The 22,596-nt window shown below is 43.1% G+C and overlaps 1 protein-coding gene across 4 annotated transcripts in view; it reads right to left on the bottom strand.

Moving 5' to 3' along the window:
• The window catches only part of unc5a (unc-5 netrin receptor A), a 130,320-nt gene continuing 107,724 nt past the window's right edge, over positions 1 to 22,596 (bottom strand). For all 4 annotated transcript variants that reach the window (XM_037262044.1, XM_037262045.1, XM_037262046.1 and 1 more), the window contains 8 exons: positions 21,823 to 22,122; positions 19,160 to 19,247; positions 17,762 to 17,930; positions 15,453 to 15,686; positions 6,248 to 6,397; positions 3,861 to 4,025; positions 3,597 to 3,775; positions 1 to 806 (listed from right to left, as the gene is read on the bottom strand). In XM_037262044.1, the coding sequence (XP_037117939.1) occupies positions 641 to 806; positions 3,597 to 3,775; positions 3,861 to 4,025; positions 6,248 to 6,397; positions 15,453 to 15,686; positions 17,762 to 17,930; positions 19,160 to 19,247; positions 21,823 to 22,122 (1,451 nt within the window). In that variant the 3' untranslated portion in view covers positions 1 to 640. The remainder of the gene's footprint in view (positions 807 to 3,596; positions 3,776 to 3,860; positions 4,026 to 6,247; positions 6,398 to 15,452; positions 15,687 to 17,761; positions 17,931 to 19,159; positions 19,248 to 21,822; positions 22,123 to 22,596) is intronic.

Below are 22,596 nucleotides of genomic sequence, written 5' to 3'. Positions count from 1 at the left end.
TGCGGCTGTCAACTAGTGCAATGGTCCGCAACTAGTACCATCCAAATGGTACATTTGGAACCGGGCTGCTTCACCTAACTAGTAACAGAAATGTCATACGCGTTACGGAAACGTTCTACTATTATCGTCACGCACTAGTACATTATAAAATTCAACTAGTTAACATCTAGCGTTTTCATAGACGTACTCAAATGTCACTTCACTACTATGCCAAAACTGTCCTCCTCGTGTGCAGAAATAACAGTAGCAGGGAAAAATGTAAGTTGTTTTACTAGTGGACTCAGTTGGAGGACAAAGAATGTACGAGTACATGGACCTTAAAATAGATATCAAGGATATTGAATGACAGCTCAAAGGACTTTCCAGATGTTAGTTTTCAATGGAATTAAATGACTGGCCGTTATTGATCGGATTACATTAAGTGCTGCAGAAGGCCTGGAATTATGTATGAGTAAAGTTGGGCGCGGGAGGGGGTGGGGCATATCATCTTTGCAGCGGCGTTTTCAACTGTGCCGCTTGAATGTGATTCTCTCAGTGTAACGAGTTAAAACTGCATCCTCCTACATTGATTGACGAAAATCAGACAGCTCCGATGGTCTATTGTACTCTTCCACTCCGCTTGTCTTCTGAGTTCAGCCTGTTAGCACTCGCCGTCCGACACCAGGAAGATCATGGCTTCCTGCTTGCCGATGTCCGCCATGACGGCGGCCAGCTGGTTGATGTTGCCGCTGTGGAAATGTTGCGCCTCCCACAGGTCCAGGATGGCCGAGGTTGGGCTCGCTTTGGACGCAAAGAAGCTCATGTGTCTGCACAACAGCGATTACAAAAAAACAGTTGCAATGAATTAGTTTCAGATTCCAAAATGTTATTTATATTCTGGACACATGTTATGTTTGTTCAGTGGATGTTGTGCATACACGATTCCCCTAAACTAATTGACAAGTTATTAGGTAAAAAAAAGTGATGCAGTAAGTGATGCTATCATAGAGCAAATAAAAATATGAATCACAATTTTTTTGACTGATATACACAATAGCTTTTGATTGATAAAAAAGAAAATAAATTGGTAACATATTAAAAATATATTACATTCAATCATGTTTCACAAATTATTATTTTTACTCTATGGTTTTATAAAGTGTAATATTCTAAGTCTATTTGTTTTATGAAATAGATATGTGTGCATGATATGACAATACAAGATGTATGTGCATATCTTTGGGTTTGTTTTGGCTCATTTTAAAGGTGTTTGGGTTGAGGTCAGAACTGACGTTTTGCCACACCCAATCATGCCTTTGTGCAAGGGGGACAAAAAAAAGTCTCCTAAAAGTTTGGCCAAATACAATTGACTAAAAAGTCAAATGAGGGTTCATGAATTCAATTCATGACTGCCCCTTGACACACCGGAGCTTTTCCATACTTGACTTTTGTCATGTATTCCACCAACTTTCAGTCTTGGCGTGCAGCACATTGTTTACAGACAAGTTAGATCAGGCTCTCGCAACGGCCATAAAACACCACTAAAAAGCAATTTTCATTTGAAGCCCAACAGAGGCTTAAAAGCAAAAGCCTCATTCGTCTCTATTTGATGTTGAAGCAGGTCCTAAATCCCACTTAGGAAAGCCTCCACGGACTTCTCGCAGTTCACACAGTCGGAAGTGACTTTTCCCCATTTTAGGTGCACAACCTTTGGCCATCAAGCCCAATCAATGACAACAAAGCGGCCGTCCCGGTCGGCTGTATATTTGATGTTGAGTGTTGCCCGCTTGCCAATGTACTTGCACACACTGATTAGATTTAATGCTCATTTTGTGTTCGCCTTGCGTCGATACAACCTTAACTCTGGAGGAGAACACACAACGCAGTAGAAACGCTTGAGCACCTCTGAGGCACTGCGCTGGGACTTGAACACACCACCAAATACTTTTCACCTTGACAAGGGTCACAGCCGGTGTATTACTTTGCAGCGTTTGCTGTAGTGTAGAATAGAGAGCACAGTGATGAATTTTGAAGGGCAATTAAGCTACTTTTTCAAACCTTTTGTTACGTTGATTCATTTTAATCGCCAATGGTAACATAATAATATCAAACAAACACATGACATATAGCCTACAGCAGCTGCAAAATGATATCTAACACAGGACCAGAATTTCTTCCTTTACAAAAATAATAATGCTCAGTTTTAATGGATACTACCAGAGATAATGATCAGAAATGTGGTAGTAAATAAATGAAATATACAGTGAGAGAATGGCAAAGAAGCAAATAATCTGCTGTATTTTATTCCTCAGTAACACGTGTCGTTGAGGATGCATCAAACAAAGCGAGAAGTTATTGTTGTGCGATCTTCAGGCCTAATTGAGAATTGATTCTGCTGAGCACAGCATTGCTAATTAAACCTGTACTGCATCAATTCGCCGGGTGATTAATCGGGGCAAATAAAGTTGATCAGACAAATTAACTTTACTTATTCGGCTTCATGAGCCAGGTAGAAATTAAATTTGTGTAAAATGGATCAATGGCTGCAACTATTTTGAAATACGCCAGTTGTGTCACTTTAAAAAAAACAAAGAGGCTCCGAGCCACTAGTTTCAAGATTTGCTGCTGATGGATTCTTTGCGCGTTACCTTTCCATTCCTACTAAAAGGGAATGCCAAACTGACAGAGAAAAGCTGTATACATTTGAGAGTTTACCTGAAGAAAACAAGTCTTTAATGTTTAAACTGCTCAAATCAAGTTATCGAGTAGCTTGGGCTGTGTTTGGAATCATTCCCTATGTGTTGCTATTTTGCAGTGCTGTTCAACTGTAGTAAGTGGAGCTTATTTCCGAGGTGGTCTCCTCAATCTTGAAAAGTAGCATGCAATGGTGGTCACAAGAAAACCAAACCTGTACCACGATGCAAGGCACACATACGGAAAAACCTTCTGTTTGATTGCATTTTCCGAAAAATTCATGGCACAAATTATTACAGTACAACCCATTACGATAAGGTTGGCTATAGAGCTCCATGAATTTTGAAAAATGGAATGTGGTAACATTGATGTCTCTAAGCTTGTTAAGAGTGAGTTTCTTCCCGATTGGCTTGGAAAACGGTTGGGGTCGACAATCGTAAATCTGTAAATTGTCCTATTTGCAGAGTAGGCCTGAGCCAAGCACTCCGTGATCGTGACCAGTTGTGGAATGCGACATGAAATGTGTTGCGTGTTTATCTAACCTGTCACACAAGGAGAAGAGTTTGCTAAATAGAAGTTACGATAAAATAAGCGAGCAGTTAGGGTTATTCTACTTTACTTGCCGTTAGTTTGTATTGATTGCCAAGTTACTGACCAGCAGTGGCGTTTGAGATTTCAAAATAAATGAAGTGCGATGTTAATTGTTTTGTCTAATTTGTAATTGTATTCTTTACTTCCGTGTGTTTGGGTTCACTTTCAGTTACTTATTGTATTTAGTTAGTGTAGAGGGCGCGATGACTGCGATGTTTGCTCCACTCACCGAGTATAATAGGGGCTGCACGGCATTATTTGCTAGACTGCTTGTTCCAATGCGCAGTCCTGATGATTGATCAGCTAACAATTTGTTCTGGCTCGCTCTTTACCTCTCGAGCTTGAGTCTTTGTGCCAGCATTCTCCAGTCGGCTCCGTTGGGACACGGGGCGTCCAGGCTGCTGCAGATCTTTTGCCTTATGAGGTATGGGATCTGAAAGGCGCTGGGCCCTGCGAGGGCGGTGGCGTTAGTGTCCATTAACAGGAACTCGGAGTCCACGGCTCGGGTGTCCTGTTTGTGACGACGAGGCCTCGTGAAAAACTGTCCAACTTCAAAAGGCATCCAAAACGGGCGAGGATAAGCGGTTCAATGTTACCTTGGCGATGTTAAAGTCAAGGCTGAAGCTCTGCCCTTCTCCCTCCACCTGCCACACGCACAGCTGGCAGGTGAGCTCGCAGGTGCTGAGGCTGAGGCGCTCCAGAGTGAAGGTGCAGTGCAGGTACCGTTGGGAACCGTTCCAGATGTGGTAGAATGGGATCTCCTGTAGCAAGCAACAATGATTCAGACTCATGGAAAGCGAGTATTTACTAGGGGTGTGTCGACTTTTCCAGTTCTGATAGGATACCGCAACATTTTGAAAGCACTATATACAGTAAATAAAGATGTACTGTATTGAATCGTATTTATTCCAAAGAAAAGCAGGAGTGCATTCTGCACATTGTGATTTTCTAGGGATGTTGTTCTAGTGTTCATTTGAAATTCAACGGGTTGTGAATTTCGCAAGTATTACAAAAGTACTGCGATACCATGCTGTTAAACAAACGATACCATTTGTTTTTTAGTCATTTTTGTTTTAATTGGGAATACGGCAAGGATCAGGCAGCAATATAGTGAACCACGCCTCCCAAAAAGCATCACTTCCTACAGAGTGTATTTCGAGTGGAAAAGAAATGGCCTCAAGGTTTTGCACCCATCCGCAGTACGGAGATCACAAAGGAGACACGGAGATGTGGCTACATTTTGCTTGCACAGCTTCTCAAGGTAAAGCAAAAGTCTGCAAAGCACAAACCAGAGGGAACAAACTTCCATCCAGCACCTTCAAATAGAAGTCTAACCACTATGAATTATTCTATGACATGCAAATTTGTGCCCCACTGGTTGCATTTGAGGAGTCAATTAATCAGTAGTGTTGTTATTAGATTAACAGAGTCAAGCACTCGGCCACCAACTGCATTGAGTCATTATGCGTCTTAATTAAGACACACTTTATAAAAACGGTGTGAATGCAGTTTTTACCAGGAAGACCTTAAATGGGCTCATACAATGTAACCTATAGGAGATTCATCTAAATGCCTCTCTTAAACATTAATTTTCAATTTGGCACAAAACCTCATACCCGGGACAATAATTAATCGTTCGATCAAGAGGTGTCTCCCAAGACTCCCCTCTAGTGTATGCATGCAAAGTAAGTCCTTGCTATTGTCGAAAAAAAAAAGGATGCGCTTCCTGGAATGTATTCAAAGCTGATGATTCCGACATCTTTCTCTCTGTTGCTCAGTATTCATGCCTCATCCGCATATCCCCGGAGATCACGGGGAATGAAGAGAAAGAAAGAGGGGGGGAAAAAGCAGGGCATACTAACTCATTCCTTCACCCTCCCTTTAACAACTGTCAAGAACTGTGTTTGAGAGGGGCCGCAGTAAATGCAAGTGACCAACGAGGGGCACTGTTACCCAAGCGGACAGATGTTGCAGCAAGACAGGTGAAAAACACAAAAGTCCTGTTGGGGCCCCAGGGGGGACTAAAGACCTTTTTCCCCCCACCGCACTGCTGTGAGGGAAGCACTTCCAAATAAGCAGGCTCAGTCCTGAGGAAGATTTTGTGCAGGGTACAATGTTACCGCTGTGCTTGCTTGGCACAACCTGGCCTTTTCTCTACAGGGACCTTGTGCAGCTTCAACTTGCAGCCAGACCATTTTCCAGTCCTCTTTGAACTACCCTCACCGGGCCACAGTGTGGCCAGCGCATGTGGACGGCTCGCAGCTTCCAGGTTGTGAGATGATCGATCGACTTGCGCCTCTGGGTTACTGCACTGACTGAGCTATAATGTAATGTATGTATAATGACGAGTCTGTGGACAATCACATATTTGTCTGTGTCTGACCCAATTTAGTTTTTTTTGTGCAAAACAATCCAGGAAGTTGGGTTGAATGAATCTAAATTGGGTTATTTTTTATTTATTTTTTTATTTTCTTTAAAGTACTGTGTCTAGTCTCTTTAAGGTCACGAGTGCGCTGGAGCCTGTCTCGGCTGAATTTGTGCTAACCATGAATCTTGTGCGCCGCTCATAAGAATAACCATTTAGAGGTGATTTAATTCAACATTTTTCGAACAATATCTCAGTACAAGGCATTGAATCCAGCAGGAGCTCAAGTTTGAGCCTCCAAAGAGACCATTAAAACAATTACATGCATTCCACGGATGTTGCTTTATACTATGTTTGTTTTATTCATGTATAAGTCCAGACAAACAAGTTGACCGTGAGCCCTCATTAACAATCACAAAAGGGCTCTGATGAGCTTTTGTTGTTTCTCTTTCATTTCTCTACAGACACAGGAAAAACATAATATTTATGAGTTGACCTTGGAAGAACCAATGGATAGATTTGTATTACATGTCCTTGCTCGTGCTGGGATTCTGAGCAAATCCATCCCACCCCACCCCCTGCCTCGTCTCGTCCCCACTGGCTCGCCATGATACGCACCTGGTAGCCGGCGAGCAGCTTGCTCCTCCAGTGGGCCTGAGGCATGTCATGGATGGACAGGCGCAGGTTGTGGTAGCTGTCTTTGAAGAGCAGGATGTGAGGCTCGTCAATCAGCCGACCCCCGAGCTGCCGCTCCATCTGCATCACCTCCTGATGGGACAAAGATGAGAGGGAACATTTTCATTAACACAGAGGAAGAACAATCCACGTTCATGACGGGGGATATGTCCCGGACCCCACCATGATGTGACTGCGATCCAGACCATATCATTCAAATAAAACGTTTCCCCCCTCCACATGAATTAAAAGCATTTTGACTTAGTCAGGAAGCTTTTGATGTATTCTTTCGTAGTCCATGGTAACGTCTCTCTGCACTGGAGGAACAACTATTACTGCAGCTTCGTAGGGGACCTTCTCAGCCTCTTCTTGCTCTTCACTAAGCTGCATTTACATTTAAGTAGAGCTCAGTGCCTTCAGACAGATTCGTATGTATGCTGAACCCAACCTCGGGTAAAAGTAACCCAATGTGATCCCTATCCACCACGAAACAGCGAGAGGGCTATGAAAACAAGCGAGGAAGTGTGTCAATAGATTTTGGATCACAGAGTACCTTTTGACTAAAGCACACGTAGTTAGTAGACACCCTGCACCGTAGATGTGTCTCTGCTCTTTGTTCCCACAGAGACATGCCCAAGCAAAGCGGGAAGAAGGCCCGCAGCACATCCTAACACGGGAAGATCGCAGCTCCGCAGGTAGCCACAGCAGGCAACACCCACTTGTCTCCACAAAGCTTTAATGTCACCACAAGGTTGATCTCCCCCCCACACCTCAGTGTGTGCATACGCTATGTGTGTGGGGGATGTTTTCCGGCATTAGCATGCTCACACCGCAGTCATGCAGTATTGTGAGATACCTGGGTTGTGATGAAGGAAGCGTACAAGCCGTTAGTCAATTGCTCATTGTTTTCTCTGGCAAATCATCTTCATTTAATTTTTGTTTGTGTGCAGAGAGAGATTTGTAAAGACATGCTTTTAATCTCGGTGGGATTTCTTTTTTTGGGGGGGAGGCCATCCAAGTGATTATCTGCAACGGGGTGATGAAATTTGCGACTTTTACGACTCATTCATCAAAGCCAGAACCTTTGCATCCAATACTTTTTCATTGGATTCTATTATGAAAAGTGAGCAGAATCTTACACTTGGACAGTGCAGCGGCATATTTTATTTGTGTCTCTCTTGTATCCGATTAGCATGTTGAGACTGCTGTATCACGAGAATTGAATTTTAACTTCAGAGGTGGTCACCTCTACCTAATTTTGAGTCACCCCCGGTGATGTCTGAAAGCTCTGACATCGTGACATCCGCTATCTAAGCAGCGTTAGGTTATTTTTAACCGCAATTACACGATAAGGTATCAGTCAGGTTTTTTTTGCCCCTCGACTGACAATATATTGGACAATGTCATGGCTTTTCAGAAGAGTACATTTTATCTTTGTGTAGTAGTCGTGAACGAGTCACACTCAAATTGAAGTAGAGAAAAACTGTCTTTGATATGAATTCATTTCCCTTTATTTTAGCATATAACTACTAACCTATAAGGCCAAAACATTCATGTACCATCTGATACTGTGAATTATCATACGAATTACCTTATTGCTTGTGTTTGATAAAGAAAGCAGTGGGAAGAGGACCTTGAAAAACAATAAGAGCATATGAAAAAAAAAATGCAATTAGATGATTTTTCAAAATCGCTTAGCCCTTGTACTTACCACCTTTAGTCGTCTACTGCCACGATGACGGGAACGACTTCATTAAAGTGGGGAATGAGAATAATTTCTCTCCGAAGAACACTGATTCAATTTGCTGCCCTCTTTCCCCAGGATGAACTGCCCTCGTTGCAATCATAATAAGGAAGCTGTTAATTATATTTTCTGAATGTCTACCTGCCTTTGTGATTGCATGCGTGTTCTCTCTGAATAAGCGCTTTTCAGCTCGGCCTGAGTGGGGAATTTTCTTGTTTGCTTTGTGCATTTCTAATTTCACTGTTTGCCTTGTACTCAATCGCCTTGTTAGCACGGATTGTATTCCCTACAAGGATCTCTACCAGGATATTCTTCTCACACAACACCAAAATATGTAGGTGCGCCTTTATGAACTCGGACAGTTGCAGACAGAGGGTGTCAAACGATGACTAAGACGTCTAATGGCGTAATAGCAGGGGCACAGATATCCCCCTAAGAATTGAAAGCCCTCTGCTATTATGGGTCTTACACAGACAAAAGGCGCATTATGAGGGCTTCACCAGGAGTCTAATTCTTAAGCACTATTATTTGTTGCGCCAAATTAGCATTGCAAATCGCGGCTGGCGGACTTTGATCAGGTCTCTGACCTACAGTAGGAGATCTATCGGCCTGTTAACAACAAAAGGAGGGCGTGGAATGCCAATGACGGCGTTATCTTGCTCACAGGATGCATACTAACTCACCTGTCTAAGCGTGTGTGTCAGGTGCGCGACTGATGCGGCAGGATTAGGATCAAACAAGGCCCGTAACACGGCACCCTGAACCGTGATCCCTTTGAAGGACAACCCCGTCCGTCCTTTACATGCGTGACTGTGTCCTTGGTTTAAAACAACCCTGCTGGGCTAGTATGTTGTGTGCATATGCTCTGGACTGAGAGAATAATGGCCCTCTTTACGCCCCATTATCCTGTTAACAAATGACAGTGTGAGCGAGCGAATAAATGAGAAGCTAAATTTGACCGTATTATTAGCTCATTCTACAGGGGAAGAAAACAATGCAAGGTTTTTAATTAGATTATCAAATCATGCATTAATCACAAAGGCAGAGCCAAATAGAGCTCGAATACGCCAAAGATAAGCCGGGCGGGCACGGTTAAGTCGCCTGACCCCGTACAACTTTGACAACATTAAGATGCGTGAGATGGACAGCCAGTTCATATACTGCAGGAGAACCCGCCTTTTGTTCTAACGGAATCGGAGATAGGGTCGGACTATGTGCGAGAACTGCCAATTTTGGAATCCGACGGAGGCCGGACCACCATCTGACATTCAATGAGGTTGGCTAAGGAGGGAGATGGAGTGAAAAGAGAAGAGAGACACAGGCGGCTTAACATTTGTGTCTCCGGGTCACTGGAGTGGCCAGCTTTAGCAGGAGAGATAACGGGATTACTGCAATCATGGCCACAGTTTTCTATGACTTCAACCCCCCTCCCCCCCTTTCCTTCATCTAACGCTCAGTCTCCCCCTCATCCTCTTGGCTCGGACCAGAGCCGGGACTGAGATGGACTGGGGCCTGCCTCCATTGGGGAACAAGAGACACTCATACAGCTAATCTCTTCAGGCTGGTGCTGACAGAAAGAGGTTAGCGGCTGCGGCAAACTCGCTCTCGCGGCACACATGCGGAAAGGCCAACTCTAAACAAATCAAAGCGATATATATGAGAACGGTTGAAAGCTCGGGATTAAAATATGGCACTCTACTCACAGCAAGCATTTTTAAATGTTGTCTGTATTGTTGCGCGTAATAAAGTGATTAACCTAACAAACTCAGACGGATTAGAAGCAGCGTTTGATCAGTTGGTTTGCAAAGCTTACACATCAGAGATGGGGGGGACAAATAGTCACGCTTTCAACTTTAAATGCTGGCCCCTCCCCTCTCTCCGACTCCTCGCGGTGATCCATTTTCATAGTTTTCATAGCAAATGCATTTGTTGCTACAAAAAAAAGCCTGATGTGGGCCCCATAAATCTGTGCGTTTGTCAGCGGGATGTGACAGGCTTTTCCTCTCATCACTCTGAGCTCCAGTGGCTGGCCGAGCACGCCACAGTCAACTCTGACTAATAACTGCAAATACAAGGGACTTGTCTGCTCGCTTATAAATGTTCCGCTCACAAAGAGTCATGCGTTCGGCCTGATAAATCACAGCATGCGTGAACGCTAAAAGATTACGTGAAAACAATATCTCAGCTGTTCTTATTTTACCTTCTTGCCAATAGATTTCTATTGAAGAAATTGCACGTCTCTAACACGGGGGGGGGGGGGGGGGCACGTATTAATGCCCAAGATAGCGAGTGAATTATTGCTAAATTGAAAAACGTTGCTGGAGGTCAAACTGTGTACAGAAGAGCCGGTTGAGGACATCTGTTCAACAACCATTGCACACTAAATTTTTACGATCTAAAGACAACGAGACAATGAACTGAGCACATTAAACTCATTACATGAATATTGATAAAAGTGTAAATTCTGGGCACTAATACAAAAGAAAGTTCCCGCAAATACTACGTGAGAACACATTCAGATTAAGAGCTGTGCTTATTCTAAAAACACTACATTTATCTTCTGAGCAATATTGCCAGCAAGAATTAAAAAAAAAAAGAAAAGTTTTTCATTCAATAATGATTATAATTAAATCAAATCAATGGAATCCACTGCTGAGCTTTTACGGTACTGAAAGATGCTAGCCTGGTGGCCATTTATCAGCATGCATCACTTCAGTAGCTACAATGAGGATACCAAAAGACACAGCACAATTTTCATCCATTCAAATCATCCATTCAAATCATCTGGAAGATACACTGGTGAGTGGCTAATGCTCTCTTTGCCATTGTGAGCTTGAATGATTTTGGTAGGCCAGTGTGGATACTGTTCACGTATTATGGCAATAATTACTACAAACATAATCAAATGGAAGGTAATAACACACCACACCGTTCTGTGTAGTTGGATGCATAAATATGATGTTGGGAAAAAAAAAAAAGAAATGCACAGTACACTGCAAGTAAGCAAAATTCTAAAAAATAAAGCTTAACGGTATGGTTTAATGTGAACACACATCAGGGAACACTAGCACCGTGTTTTCAAGACTTAATTCATTTTTATGTTTCTCCAACTCTTCTTTGCTGAGGTCAGATTACGCAATGTGTTTGCAAATATTCCTCTTGAGGATCAATTTAGCTGTACAACACTACATGGCAGCTGTCCAATTAACTGCTACGCATAGAGCCTACGCGTAGAACTTTAACGAAAACTAAACTAAAATAAAAAATGCTTCATAAAAAAAATAAAATAATCAAAACTAGGTGAAAATACATTTTACAATAGCAAACTAAAAAAAAAAAGACTACTCGAAAATAGTTTTCGTCTTTGACAAATAATTTAAAACTGTCATCTGGGAGTTGTGGTCTTTTACTGAATGTCGCCAAGAAGTGACATCATCTCGCGGCAGCAACACATGGTATCGCTCTACGGCAACAGCCGTGCTTGCGACCTGCATGGCTTCCGTGCTTTTGTCACTTAACAGGAATTCAAACCACAAATCCACCAAGTTGTCAACTTAACTTAGCAAATACGGGATATAGAAAGTGAGACCATTCAAACTTTAGTTTAGACGTTAAGGTGTGATGTATCTAACGTTCAAAGCGGTATTCTGCACTGCAATTACTTTACACTCAGTCTGTGGACTGTTATACAGTACCTGTATTTAAGTTGCAGATGGTTATTTTGAATTTTGTTCGAAAATAATGTTTATGCTACGATGTCACAGTACTATCACGTATTTGAAATCACACCAGAAATACAAAAATAAAAAAGGAAAGTAAAACTGATCAAAACAAACCTTGTTTTCTGAAAAAACAAAAACTAAAAACAAACCCGCTTTCAAACTCGGATAAATTTTTTTTTAGAAATAAAATAAAAAAGTCATGACTGAAAATCCCCCGGCCACCACCCAACTTGACCCCAATCCAAGTCCATCAGGTTCAAATCATTGAACTGCTAATTTCCTGGGCAAACTGTTTTCATGTTATTTCCGTCAAAACAATAGCTGTCAAGCTCTAAATATCAGAGCTAAATATATAAAAAAAAACAGGTGGCAGTCTAATTAGCAGCTAGTCAGAGGTCTAGCTCTGTAGCGCACAGGTAGGAGGTGCACTGCAGGTGTTCAACGCGTGGTGGGCTGGCACGACATCAGTGATGCTCTCCCACCGGGCGAGCGGGGATCTGCCGAGTGTGCTCTGAGGGCAGGGCCCAAACGCCACTCACGCTGTCGTGCCAGCCTTGGCCAGCCCCATCAAGAGTGGGATGCACATTAAATATTAACTCAATTGGCCTGAGCAGAGCTCCGCTAACATACGTCGCGCATCAGTCGCAAATGTCACCGCGTCCCCCCGAGTCCACATACACTTACGATCAAACATCGCTTTTAATATGCTGTAATTGGGAGATACGAGATAGCACGGAGCCTGTGTGTAGGGTATGTTTGGATGCTCATGTGTTTCATCGATTCAGGCTTGTCAGACCAGTCAGTGATGAGAAGAAATGTCAGCTTCTCTTGTCATTCTATAGCTCTTCCTGTCACAGAGTAGGCAGCAGGAAAGGCAGAGCAGACTCACATGCTCTCATCCGCCATCGCAAGTATGCGCTGTTTAGTGGCTGGGAAGTTACATCCCTGTCTGGAAAACAAGGTGCGCAGCTTCAGCAGATGGCAAAGGCTGCAATTTTACTCCCGTTTTGATGGCACGTTACACCCCCTCGGCACAACGGCTGCCCTGCCGCTCCTACCGAATCCCTGCTTGTCTAGCGCCGATATACGCAACAATTAACAGCAGCCGTGGTGGAAGTGTAATCATAAATGGTGCATTTTAAAGACAGTGATTAGTGATTAGGCTGAACTCTCCAGGGAAGTTTTAATCTCCACTCAAAGTGGTTAATGTACTTGCTAAATGAACTGCTCCTTCCATAATAGCATCAAAAGCGGTGTGAAGTCGAGATTACTCAACAGTGTGGGCCACATTCTAAATCACTCACTAAAAAGTACAGAACCCTGGAGATGCTGTGGCTTACCACAGGGCCAGGTTGTGTGCGAGACGGCAGGCTAATGCACTCAAAGGCGTCGGGGGAGCTGCAGAGTATGGCAGCACAAGTGCCCTAGTCAACAAGCTCCCATGTCCTTTTCCCGGCGAGTGAGAGCAGAGGAGATGGCGAGCGAGAGATGTGCGGACGGTGAGACCAAAAGATGGGAAAAGTTTCCGCGCAGCTTCACTTTTCCCACACAGTCAGACTGTAGGCAGAGTGGTGAGCTGAATGTGTAAGAAGACGTTTATCATTACTGCTGCTTTGATACAGTAGTCTGCAAAGTCAAAACAAGCTCTGTGAGGGGCAGCGCCTGCGGCAACACAGACTCACCAAAAAGTTGCTTTGTCCTAAACGAAAATGGAGCATGATAACAATCCATTCACTTTTGACTACACTACGAAAAATATCTCGAATGTCCGTGACCTTCAATATTTCAGGTGGCGGCACTGCAGCCGGCAAACTAGTCGAGCACAGAAATGCTTTAGAAAATGTCAGCAAACATATTTTGTTACAGCATTCATAAATGTTTGGTACGTGGTTTGAATCCCATCGTGTGAAATGGGGAGACAACATCAACTGCATTTGGAAATGGCATCATTTCTCTGACCTGAACAAAGTACAACTATTGTGCTGTGGTCTGATGAGACCAGATTTCAATATATGTGTCATACTCTCGGCCTCATAGGACAACATTCTCACCATGTGACGGCCTCATTGTCAACTCATGAACGTCAAGCACCTTCCAGGGAATTGAGCATGGATCATGTTTTCTTTCTTTTTCTGGGCAATATATAATAAATGGACACACATGGATCATGAGGGGAAAATGAATGATAGATTATGTGCTGGTTGCTCAATAAAACAAGTCAACAATTATTTGAAAACTAACTGCGTAAAATATGTGAGTCTTCTACCCTCATAGTGTGTGTGTGCACTTGATGTATGTTTTACAATTTTACACTGAGTCAGAATGGAAACAAGACTATAACATGACCTGTGCATCTCAATGTTTTTTTTGAGATTATATGTTTTTATATATTGTTTTTAGATGATTTTTGCATGATATTTTTTGGCTGAAATTGTAATGAAATAAAAACTAGCACTCTACGGTAGAGGTTTAAGTGTGTAGATTTTTTTGCAGTGTTCAAATGAAAAGGACTAGCAAATGACTTGAATGCCATTTTTTATTAATATATTCCACATCATCCCAACTTTTCAGTAATCGGGGCTGTCCATTAACATGCATTTTACAGTGGAACAGAGCAGCAGCCAGTGGCCACGTTTAAAGAGTGCCGTTGGTTTGTCATTACCTATTTTTGGCTCATGCAAGAGGCAGAGCAACAGGTGGTATACTTTTATTTTGAAGACTTTCATCAGCTTTAGCACAGGGAGCCCTCCCTCCCCTTCTCTCTCGTTTATGCCCCACTGATGCCCATAGATTTTGCTGGACAACGAGGTTGACCATTACAGCCGGCAGAAGAGGACTTGAGTGGGAAATGGTACTTGTGACTGTGGGTGGTGTCAGATGAAGAGGAGTGGGTCGGCGTGAGAGCGAGCATGGGGCTTGCTGGGAGAACACCGGGACAGGCTCTCCTTTTAATTTACTAATTAACCATGCAAATGAAATCTTAACCGACTACTCAGAGGCAGCCCCTGGGGAGGGAGGAAGGCATTAGCACTTGATTATACCATGCCCACGTGGAGGGCAGAAGAGAGAGGGGAAATACGGCAGTGAACAAAGCGAGGGGAAACGCCATGGCCTGCGGCAGCTGAGTGGCACCAAGTGTGCACGCCACCGATGACTGTATGCTGTCATCAAGCAGGACTTGGCATTGGTCCGCATCCACAATTCACACACTGGCAACACTTTATTCTTTAATCGTGTTGCTCCATTCCCCCTGGCTATGTCTAATGCAGTCAGTCCAAGCAAGCTAAAAGAAAAGGCTATCATAACTAGAAGTGCACGGTCATAGACAATCACAATGTATCCCGACGGGCAATAGTTTATGATTCTCTGTGTGCTATGAACCGAAAATCAATCTGGTTCCATTAATAAGGACAGCAACACTTTCTATTGATTCTCGCATGACTGATTTGATTTTTTTTCCTTACATACACACAAACCGGCCACACCATTAGGTACACTTGTGTTTCAATAATAATTCCACAATTCCATCTATATACGTCACTGGGTGACTGTATCGCTTTGAAAACCTTCAAACCTCCCTTCACCTTACAGAATGTAATGAAAACAAAGTCTGAAAAAATTCCATCATCTGCTCTTACGTTGAAAAAAAAAAAAACACCAAACAAGTGACATCACAATGTACCTTGAAGACGTCCTGCGTGTCGTCCATGCAGTAGACCCTGATGTTGTACTCCAGCGTGGAGCAGTAGGCGTCGGAGAAGAGCACCAGCCTCAAGCGCTTGGCGGCACCCATGTGCAGAGACTCTCCCACCAGGGCGAAGGTGCCCAGCTGCTCGGAAAATAGCTGGCACGTCTCGGCTTCCAGCTGGCAGTAATAAGGATCAGACGCCAGCTCTTCACCCATCAGCAGGACGTCCTGTAGGAGGCCAGGAGTACAAAAGTAAGTTGGGAATGAAAGGATAAGCAGCCACTTTACATAACTGGCGGGCATTTTGTTAGGGGGCAGGGAGGATGGTTATATAGAAAGACCTGAACTTAAAGTCTTTGGGTTGATATTAATACAAAAGTCGACACACAATAGTTTGTTCTGCATTGGGTTTCCTCAAATGCCTCTTGCGGAGCTTTTACACAGAATCATAGTACGTTTTAGAACACCATTGACTTAGTACTAAAGCACTGATCAACCCAACGTTGGGCTATTTGCTGGGTTGGGGAGTTGACCGAGCAAGTTGGGTTAGGATTTTGATCCAAGATGGTTAAAAACTAGTGATGTTCGACACCACTTTTTTTTTCCAGATGATACTGGACAAGTGTTCACTCTTTGAGTACTCATCCATACCGAGTACCGATACCTCTCGTCCTTCATCTAAAATTTCAACACAAATACAATGGCAAAAAAATGTGAATGACCTCTATTTGTCACAGATCATCTAATGTGTTAAACAGTATAGTGCCAACTACTGCAGAGGAGGAATGACTCATTTGTTTGTCTCAAGTATCCGTGTCTGATATCGGCAGCCTCAACGCATACTTTATATCTTAAAATGAGGCCCAATATCAATACCTGGTATCAGTACTCAGCCATCCCGAGTAAAAGCTTCCCCTACTGATGAATTAAAGCTACCATGGAATAGGAGGAATAGGTTAGCAGGTTATCGGGAAAACAATGCAGCATGTTTTACGTGTATTAGAGTGTAATGGATTCCTTGTAAGAATAGATGGATCTAGCAAGAGGAGGTTTGGTAAATATTGGATTACTGACAATTTGGGACCTCTTCTCAGTTTGGAGTTTAAGTGAGATAAAAAACACTTTTCAATTTCACGGACAACATAACAGGCGAACAATATAGAAAAAAAAACCCCATCTGTACAAGAATTAACTGCTACTTATTTTCCAATGAGAAAGAGGACAGATTTTAAAACGTCAGAGCGGCAGCTGTGGCACAAGAGCATCATCAGTAATAATGATGGGAAACTTTAAAAAAAAAAAAAAAAAAAAAAAAAAACTACCAGAGATCAGTACTAGCTTTATGAGACAACATTGCTTTCTATGCTAATTTGATGGGGACAAATTGGACTCGAGGTGACAATGTTTTCTGTGGGAACTCCATCATGCCAGTTGACTGTCGCTTCCCATTGGCCACATCAGGCAGAGGCGAGCATTATGGCTGCCAAACGATCTGATCTATGGGACCGCACACCATCTACATCAAAGGAATCTGTATTGACACAGTTCATTTGCTATGCAACCACAACAGAGTCTCACTTTTTCATCATCTTAATATTTCCTGGAGGTGTGGGACGGCTCAATTACGCCACTGAGTGCTCACTCTAGGAGCAATTCATTTCCCTTCCGCCTGCTCCTGGATTCATCTCCTCTATGTCTCCTTCAAAACGCTGACACGACATTCTCCTTTCTCCTTCCACGTTCTCAGATGGTGGTCATGCGGTTGGGCTAAATTTGGTCGGATTGATGATGAAAAGAGCAGGTCAAACTCCTGCCTCGGATAGACCAATCCATTCCGTAGACAGCCCACTGCCACCACACGCAGTGAGGGTGAATTATTTATGCGCAATATTGAACGCGAGAGACGACCTGCTAATGTCCTAAAGCCCACGGGCAGTCTTTCCATGTGTTGCCTTGAACCAGAAGACAAAGCATGTTTGTCGATTTTTAAAAGTACATCCTCTAATTTCCAATTTCATGGCCAGAAACAAGAGGGAACTCTACCTCCAACTGTAATTACAAGCATAAATGGCCAAGAAGCTCGAAAAGTACTTTGGAGTAAGTCATTTCTGAGAATCACGTTGCTAGGCAACTACTGGACTGGAAAGAAGCAGCGCTTACAGGCTTTTGTTCTGGTACAACAAGAAAACTTTCTTGCGGTCAAGTGTTAGTCCTGATTGGACAGCCAACGCCGCCACAGCAGATTAAAGAGCGCCGTGTAGTTCTTCGAAGGATCAACGGTTGGCGCTGTTGTGCCATCTCACCTCCCAAGCGCTCTCGTAGGTCTGCTTCTTGAGGCGGACGGCCCAGTTATCGAGGCATGCGTCAGAGCACTGGTCCATGCTCAGGATGACGGGCCGGCTCAGGACCACCCCCGGAGGCCCGCAGCTCACAACCGGGCTGAGCAGGGTCTGGCAGCCAGCCAGGGGTAACCTACAGCCATCCGTCAGCAGAAAGGGTGGCATGAAGCATAGTGAAGAGCTTTTACTGGAGTTATTAGTGTGAATATTGGGTTCTCTTCAAGGAAGCATGTGACACTGTCACCTCTGCAAATGAGCTGGCTGCATAATGAAGGCCCGCATCACAGGTTGAGAGGAATACCAGACAATGTCGCACAAGCAAAGCCCGTGACTAGGGTTGAACGATTTGGAAAAATAATTCAATTGTATTTTTTTCACCTCACGATTGCTATTTAACAGGCTATTGTTTTTTTCAAGGTTTCTCTTGCCAAGTATTTAATAATTCTGTAAACCAGTGGTTCTTAACCATGTTGGAGGTACCGAACTCCATCAGTTTCATATGCGCATTCACCGAACCACTCTTTAGTTAAATTTTTTTCTTTTTTTTTCTTTCAAATTCAAGACATAGATGTTTTTTACCGGTGCACAAAATGAGCCGTACATGAACATCACCTTGTTCGAAGAACAAAACCGACATAATGGCTGAACTCACAACAAATTACACAACTGCAAATCAGTGTGACTTCTGCTGTTGCCTTTGCGTCATCACGAATTTACACAATAAATCAGGTGTGTTCGGACCTCCGCAGTGGAGGCTCTGCCAAACCCCTGAGACCGACTCACCGAACCCCTAGGGTTCGATCGTACCCAGGTTAAGAACCACTGCTGTAAAAATTAAATTTATTATGCATTAATGTCTTTCTTTTAGGAAACACCTAAAAGCATTTTCAGAAAAAAAAAAAAGAGTTAAAGACAGTTAAACGCTATAGAAACAAAAGTAGCTCACAAAAACGTGCAAACTTTGGAGAACATACTTTTACAAAATGCTTTGAAAGACCATACTGGTGTATGAGAAAAGAGGATAGTGTTTAACTTTCACATTCACACGTTGGCTTGACTTGTGTCGCCAGCTTGTTCTGTTTGCGCGCGGCATAACAGCTAAATGCTGCTTCACAATGTTTGCTTTGAACTCTGGCCTCTACGGAGAACTGAGTCTGCAGACCTCAAAGCCCTACTCGGTTTATATTCAGCATGTAATCTACATGCCCTCGTGACTATATGCCATAGGACAGATGAGTAGCAGCGTTAACCAACAATTCGTTTTTTGACATCCCTCTTATACAGCACTGGCAAGGACTCTAAAGACTTGCTTAATAGAACAGTAGCACATGAAAACAAACAGGCAGTGGTTAAGAGACCCACCTTAAATCCTCCTTTTTCTGAACGGTGAGGTAAATCTCATAGATCTTGCCTCTGGGGATGGCCTCAGGAGGAATCAGCAGACTGATTCCTAATGCAAATAAAAGGTAGAGAGAGTGGCGGAGAGAAGAAGCAGGCTCATTAGTTCAGACTGAACAGCGCTTTTGTCATCGCACAAAGACAGCTGGGGCTTGACAAAACTGTATGGCTTCGCAAACAGCAAAACAAATCTACCGTGAAGGTCACGAGCAGCCTGAGCCGGCAGAGTACAGTAGATGCAAATCTCTGCACCGGCAACCGAGGTGACGCGCGTCTCATGTGGTTGACAATTAGCAGAGACAAAAGCGTGCGCTGCATTGCAGTTTTAATGCGCTATGCCTGCCTCAAAGTAGATAATTGAGACCAAGGAACATAAAACTCTGGGAAAATCCTCACTCCCCCATGAGAGCAGAAATGCACCTTAGAGGAAAAGGAAAGAGCCGGTGAGGTCGTTTGAGCATTGTGGCATTGCGAAGCCTCAATTACACACTTGGAATTCTACTTAAGGCGTTGTACAAAAAGTCTGACAAGTGTGAGGGTTGCAAAAAGTCTTATCTGTTGAATCAGGTGAGTCTGCTTGAAAAACTCACAGCCCCTGTTAGGATCTATAAACTCTATCTCCCATGCGCCTCAACTAAATGAGCTCCAGGCAAAAAAAAAAAAATCATATGCCTGTGCGCCAACGCAATGCATGCGAGTACAAATTGTATTTTTGTGTCCCAAGGAGATAGATGATGCATTGTGTAGCTCACGTAGCTCTAAGTTAACCCATGCATAAAACATCGAGTGAAAACAAGAGCACTCTGAGCACAATCGTCCACAGAGGCTTAAAGATTTGTCACCTGTTAAACCAATGAGTAAAGATCCTCATAGCGAAGAGCGGGTTATTTCATACAAGGGACTATAAGGGCAGAAGTTTATTTACAAGCAATAGAAATGTGGAGTGATGGAATCATCCATGCTAAAATGAAAGTTGATGCTAAATACCAAAAGTGATTCAAATAGCCCTAGCTTTCACAAAGTAGAAAAAAATAGTAATAATATAATAATGATAATAATAATAATAATAAAAAGAAAGCAAAGTGGATATTTTTCATTATATTATTATATTTTCAGACAACTTTTTGGTGGATCTAGCCTGTGTTTAGTGCACCCTTAGACACCAGCACGTAATTCACCGAGCGTCATCATGACAGAAAACCCTAACTGGAATAATTTGTTCTCGGTTTTATTGTTGGAATCTCTCTGAGTACATTTCATCATTTGGTACAACGTATTCATTCAACTGTTAATGTGGAATTTCACTCCAGACTCTATCATGGCCTGCAAAGTGGTCTTAAACCTTTAAGGGTTGCAATTGGGATTGATAAAGAAATGCCGGAATATCAAAAGGAATAAGTGCAGCAGCCTTTAAACTTCAACACCAGATAAATAAACAATTATCCACCTCAGCTCAACTTTTAATTATATAGAGCTGTATGAAAGCATAGTACACGATGAACAAAAAATACACAAAAATGTCCATAGAAAAATAGAATAGTAATAATCATACAGTAAAAAATGGCCAAGCAATGATTTCCATTCAAAACACACCACAACTCCCTTCACTCTGGCACTTTGCATACAGGAGGTACAGTTTCATTCCTTTTTGTTGCATTGCTTGAAGCTGAGAGAGGACAAAGACGGAAATCTGAAAAGACCAGTATGAGGGCGGCAGGATCATAAACGACGTGGCCACAGTGTGCATAACCGCACTTACATTTGCTACATTTGAACCGAAGCAACTGTAGTTTTCTAGTGAGCAACGCACATACGGAAAGATTAGCTCCATTTAGTTGTCTCTCTTGGCTCCCTTTGGTTTTTTGCAGCAAATGAGAAAAGAGGCTAGAAAAGTACAACTGTGAGAGAAAAATTATACCAGCTGACATTAGGCGAGACACACCCTGGACTGGTCAATAGTCATTTGCAAAATAGACAAACACTTCATAGCATTCTCCTTTAGACTTGAATCAAGCCCAAGAATAAGGCCCTGTTACAAAGGGAAAAATGCAAAAAGCAAAAATGTACTTCAATAAGGATATGAAAATGGTGAGATGGAAATTTTCCGGGTAGACAAGAAGAAAAAGGGGTTGCTGTGGCGACACGTCATCTGCTAATGTGCATTGAAGTCACCATGGTTACCAGGTGGCGAGAGGACTCAGACCACATGAGTGTTGCAATTGTGCAACCACAAGCCCCACCAAATGGATGTCAGTTACTACACTTTTTCAATGTATTAGTCAGCAGACATTTGTCTACACTCCCTTGATTGATTCATAGTCATTTTCAAAAACCTTAATGTGATGGGCGATGCTAATTGAATGTTCTGAATGCCTGATTAAATGCTAGTGTTGTGATGAGTACAATTAAGGAGTCATCACGGAGGCTGCACAGCACATTTGTTCAAAAATATTTGGGGTGAAATTATCTCATCATCGCCTGCTAGTCCGTTTTAGTAAAGTTTTGGTCATGAGCTACAATACTGACCTTTGACATATACTTATTAAAGTACATCCCCAAGATTAGGTGCATCTCACTTATGATCTATGATCTGAAGCATGATACAGCCAGAGAAAAATAAAACTCACCAGTGTTGGGTATGGTCAGCCTGCCGCCTAAGAAGTTGAAGGTCCCGTAGGAAGTGTTGGCCATGTCGCGGGACAGCGTTTTAAAATAGCTCTGAGTGGACAGCCTGCTCACAAAGTCGGAGGGGTCCGAATTGAGCTTTCCATTGTGGAGTGTGTGCGAACCCTTGGGAAGCGGGTCCAGCAGAGGCCCGTTGGTCATGGAAAACTTGCCGGTGGCGTCGTGTCGGGCCCGCAGGGTGCCCTGGTAACTGGTGGTGGTGGTGGTTAGATCGGGCTGGATGGTGAGCAAATGAGAATTCTCTGTTTGGATGATAAAACATGAAGGGAGAGACAATGAGTGGCGAGGGGGGAGCTGATTGCTCACGCAGACAGACCTCACACACTCCAATGCTGTCACAACACCAAGAAAAGTGACAGAAAAACAGGAAAGACACATGGCACCGACAAAGACACTCACACATTGTCGACAATGCACAAACACGGCACCCAGTTGACAGCCCTCCCGTTCCCCTCTCTGTCTCTTTAACAACCACAGAATTAATATCAAACAACTCTCATACAGCTTGTTATATCTTTTTTTTTCTTACTAGTGAATCACAAACACAGCTCCCCACTACTGCATCTCCATCCAAATCAGACAGTCATATTTCAACTACTTGTGAACAACGGGCACACACAAGCAGTGAGAAAACGTAGACGCAAGCAGTGTCAGGCAATCTGATAAACACGCACACGCACGCGCGCAGGCGCACACGCACACGCGCACATACGCGC

This window comes from Syngnathus acus, chromosome 10, assembly GCF_901709675.1.
Source record: "Syngnathus acus chromosome 10, fSynAcu1.2, whole genome shotgun sequence".
NCBI lineage: Eukaryota > Metazoa > Chordata > Actinopteri > Syngnathiformes > Syngnathidae > Syngnathus > Syngnathus acus.
The sequence above is the reverse complement of the archived record's forward strand: the minus strand, read 5'-3'. Positions and strand labels throughout refer to the sequence as shown.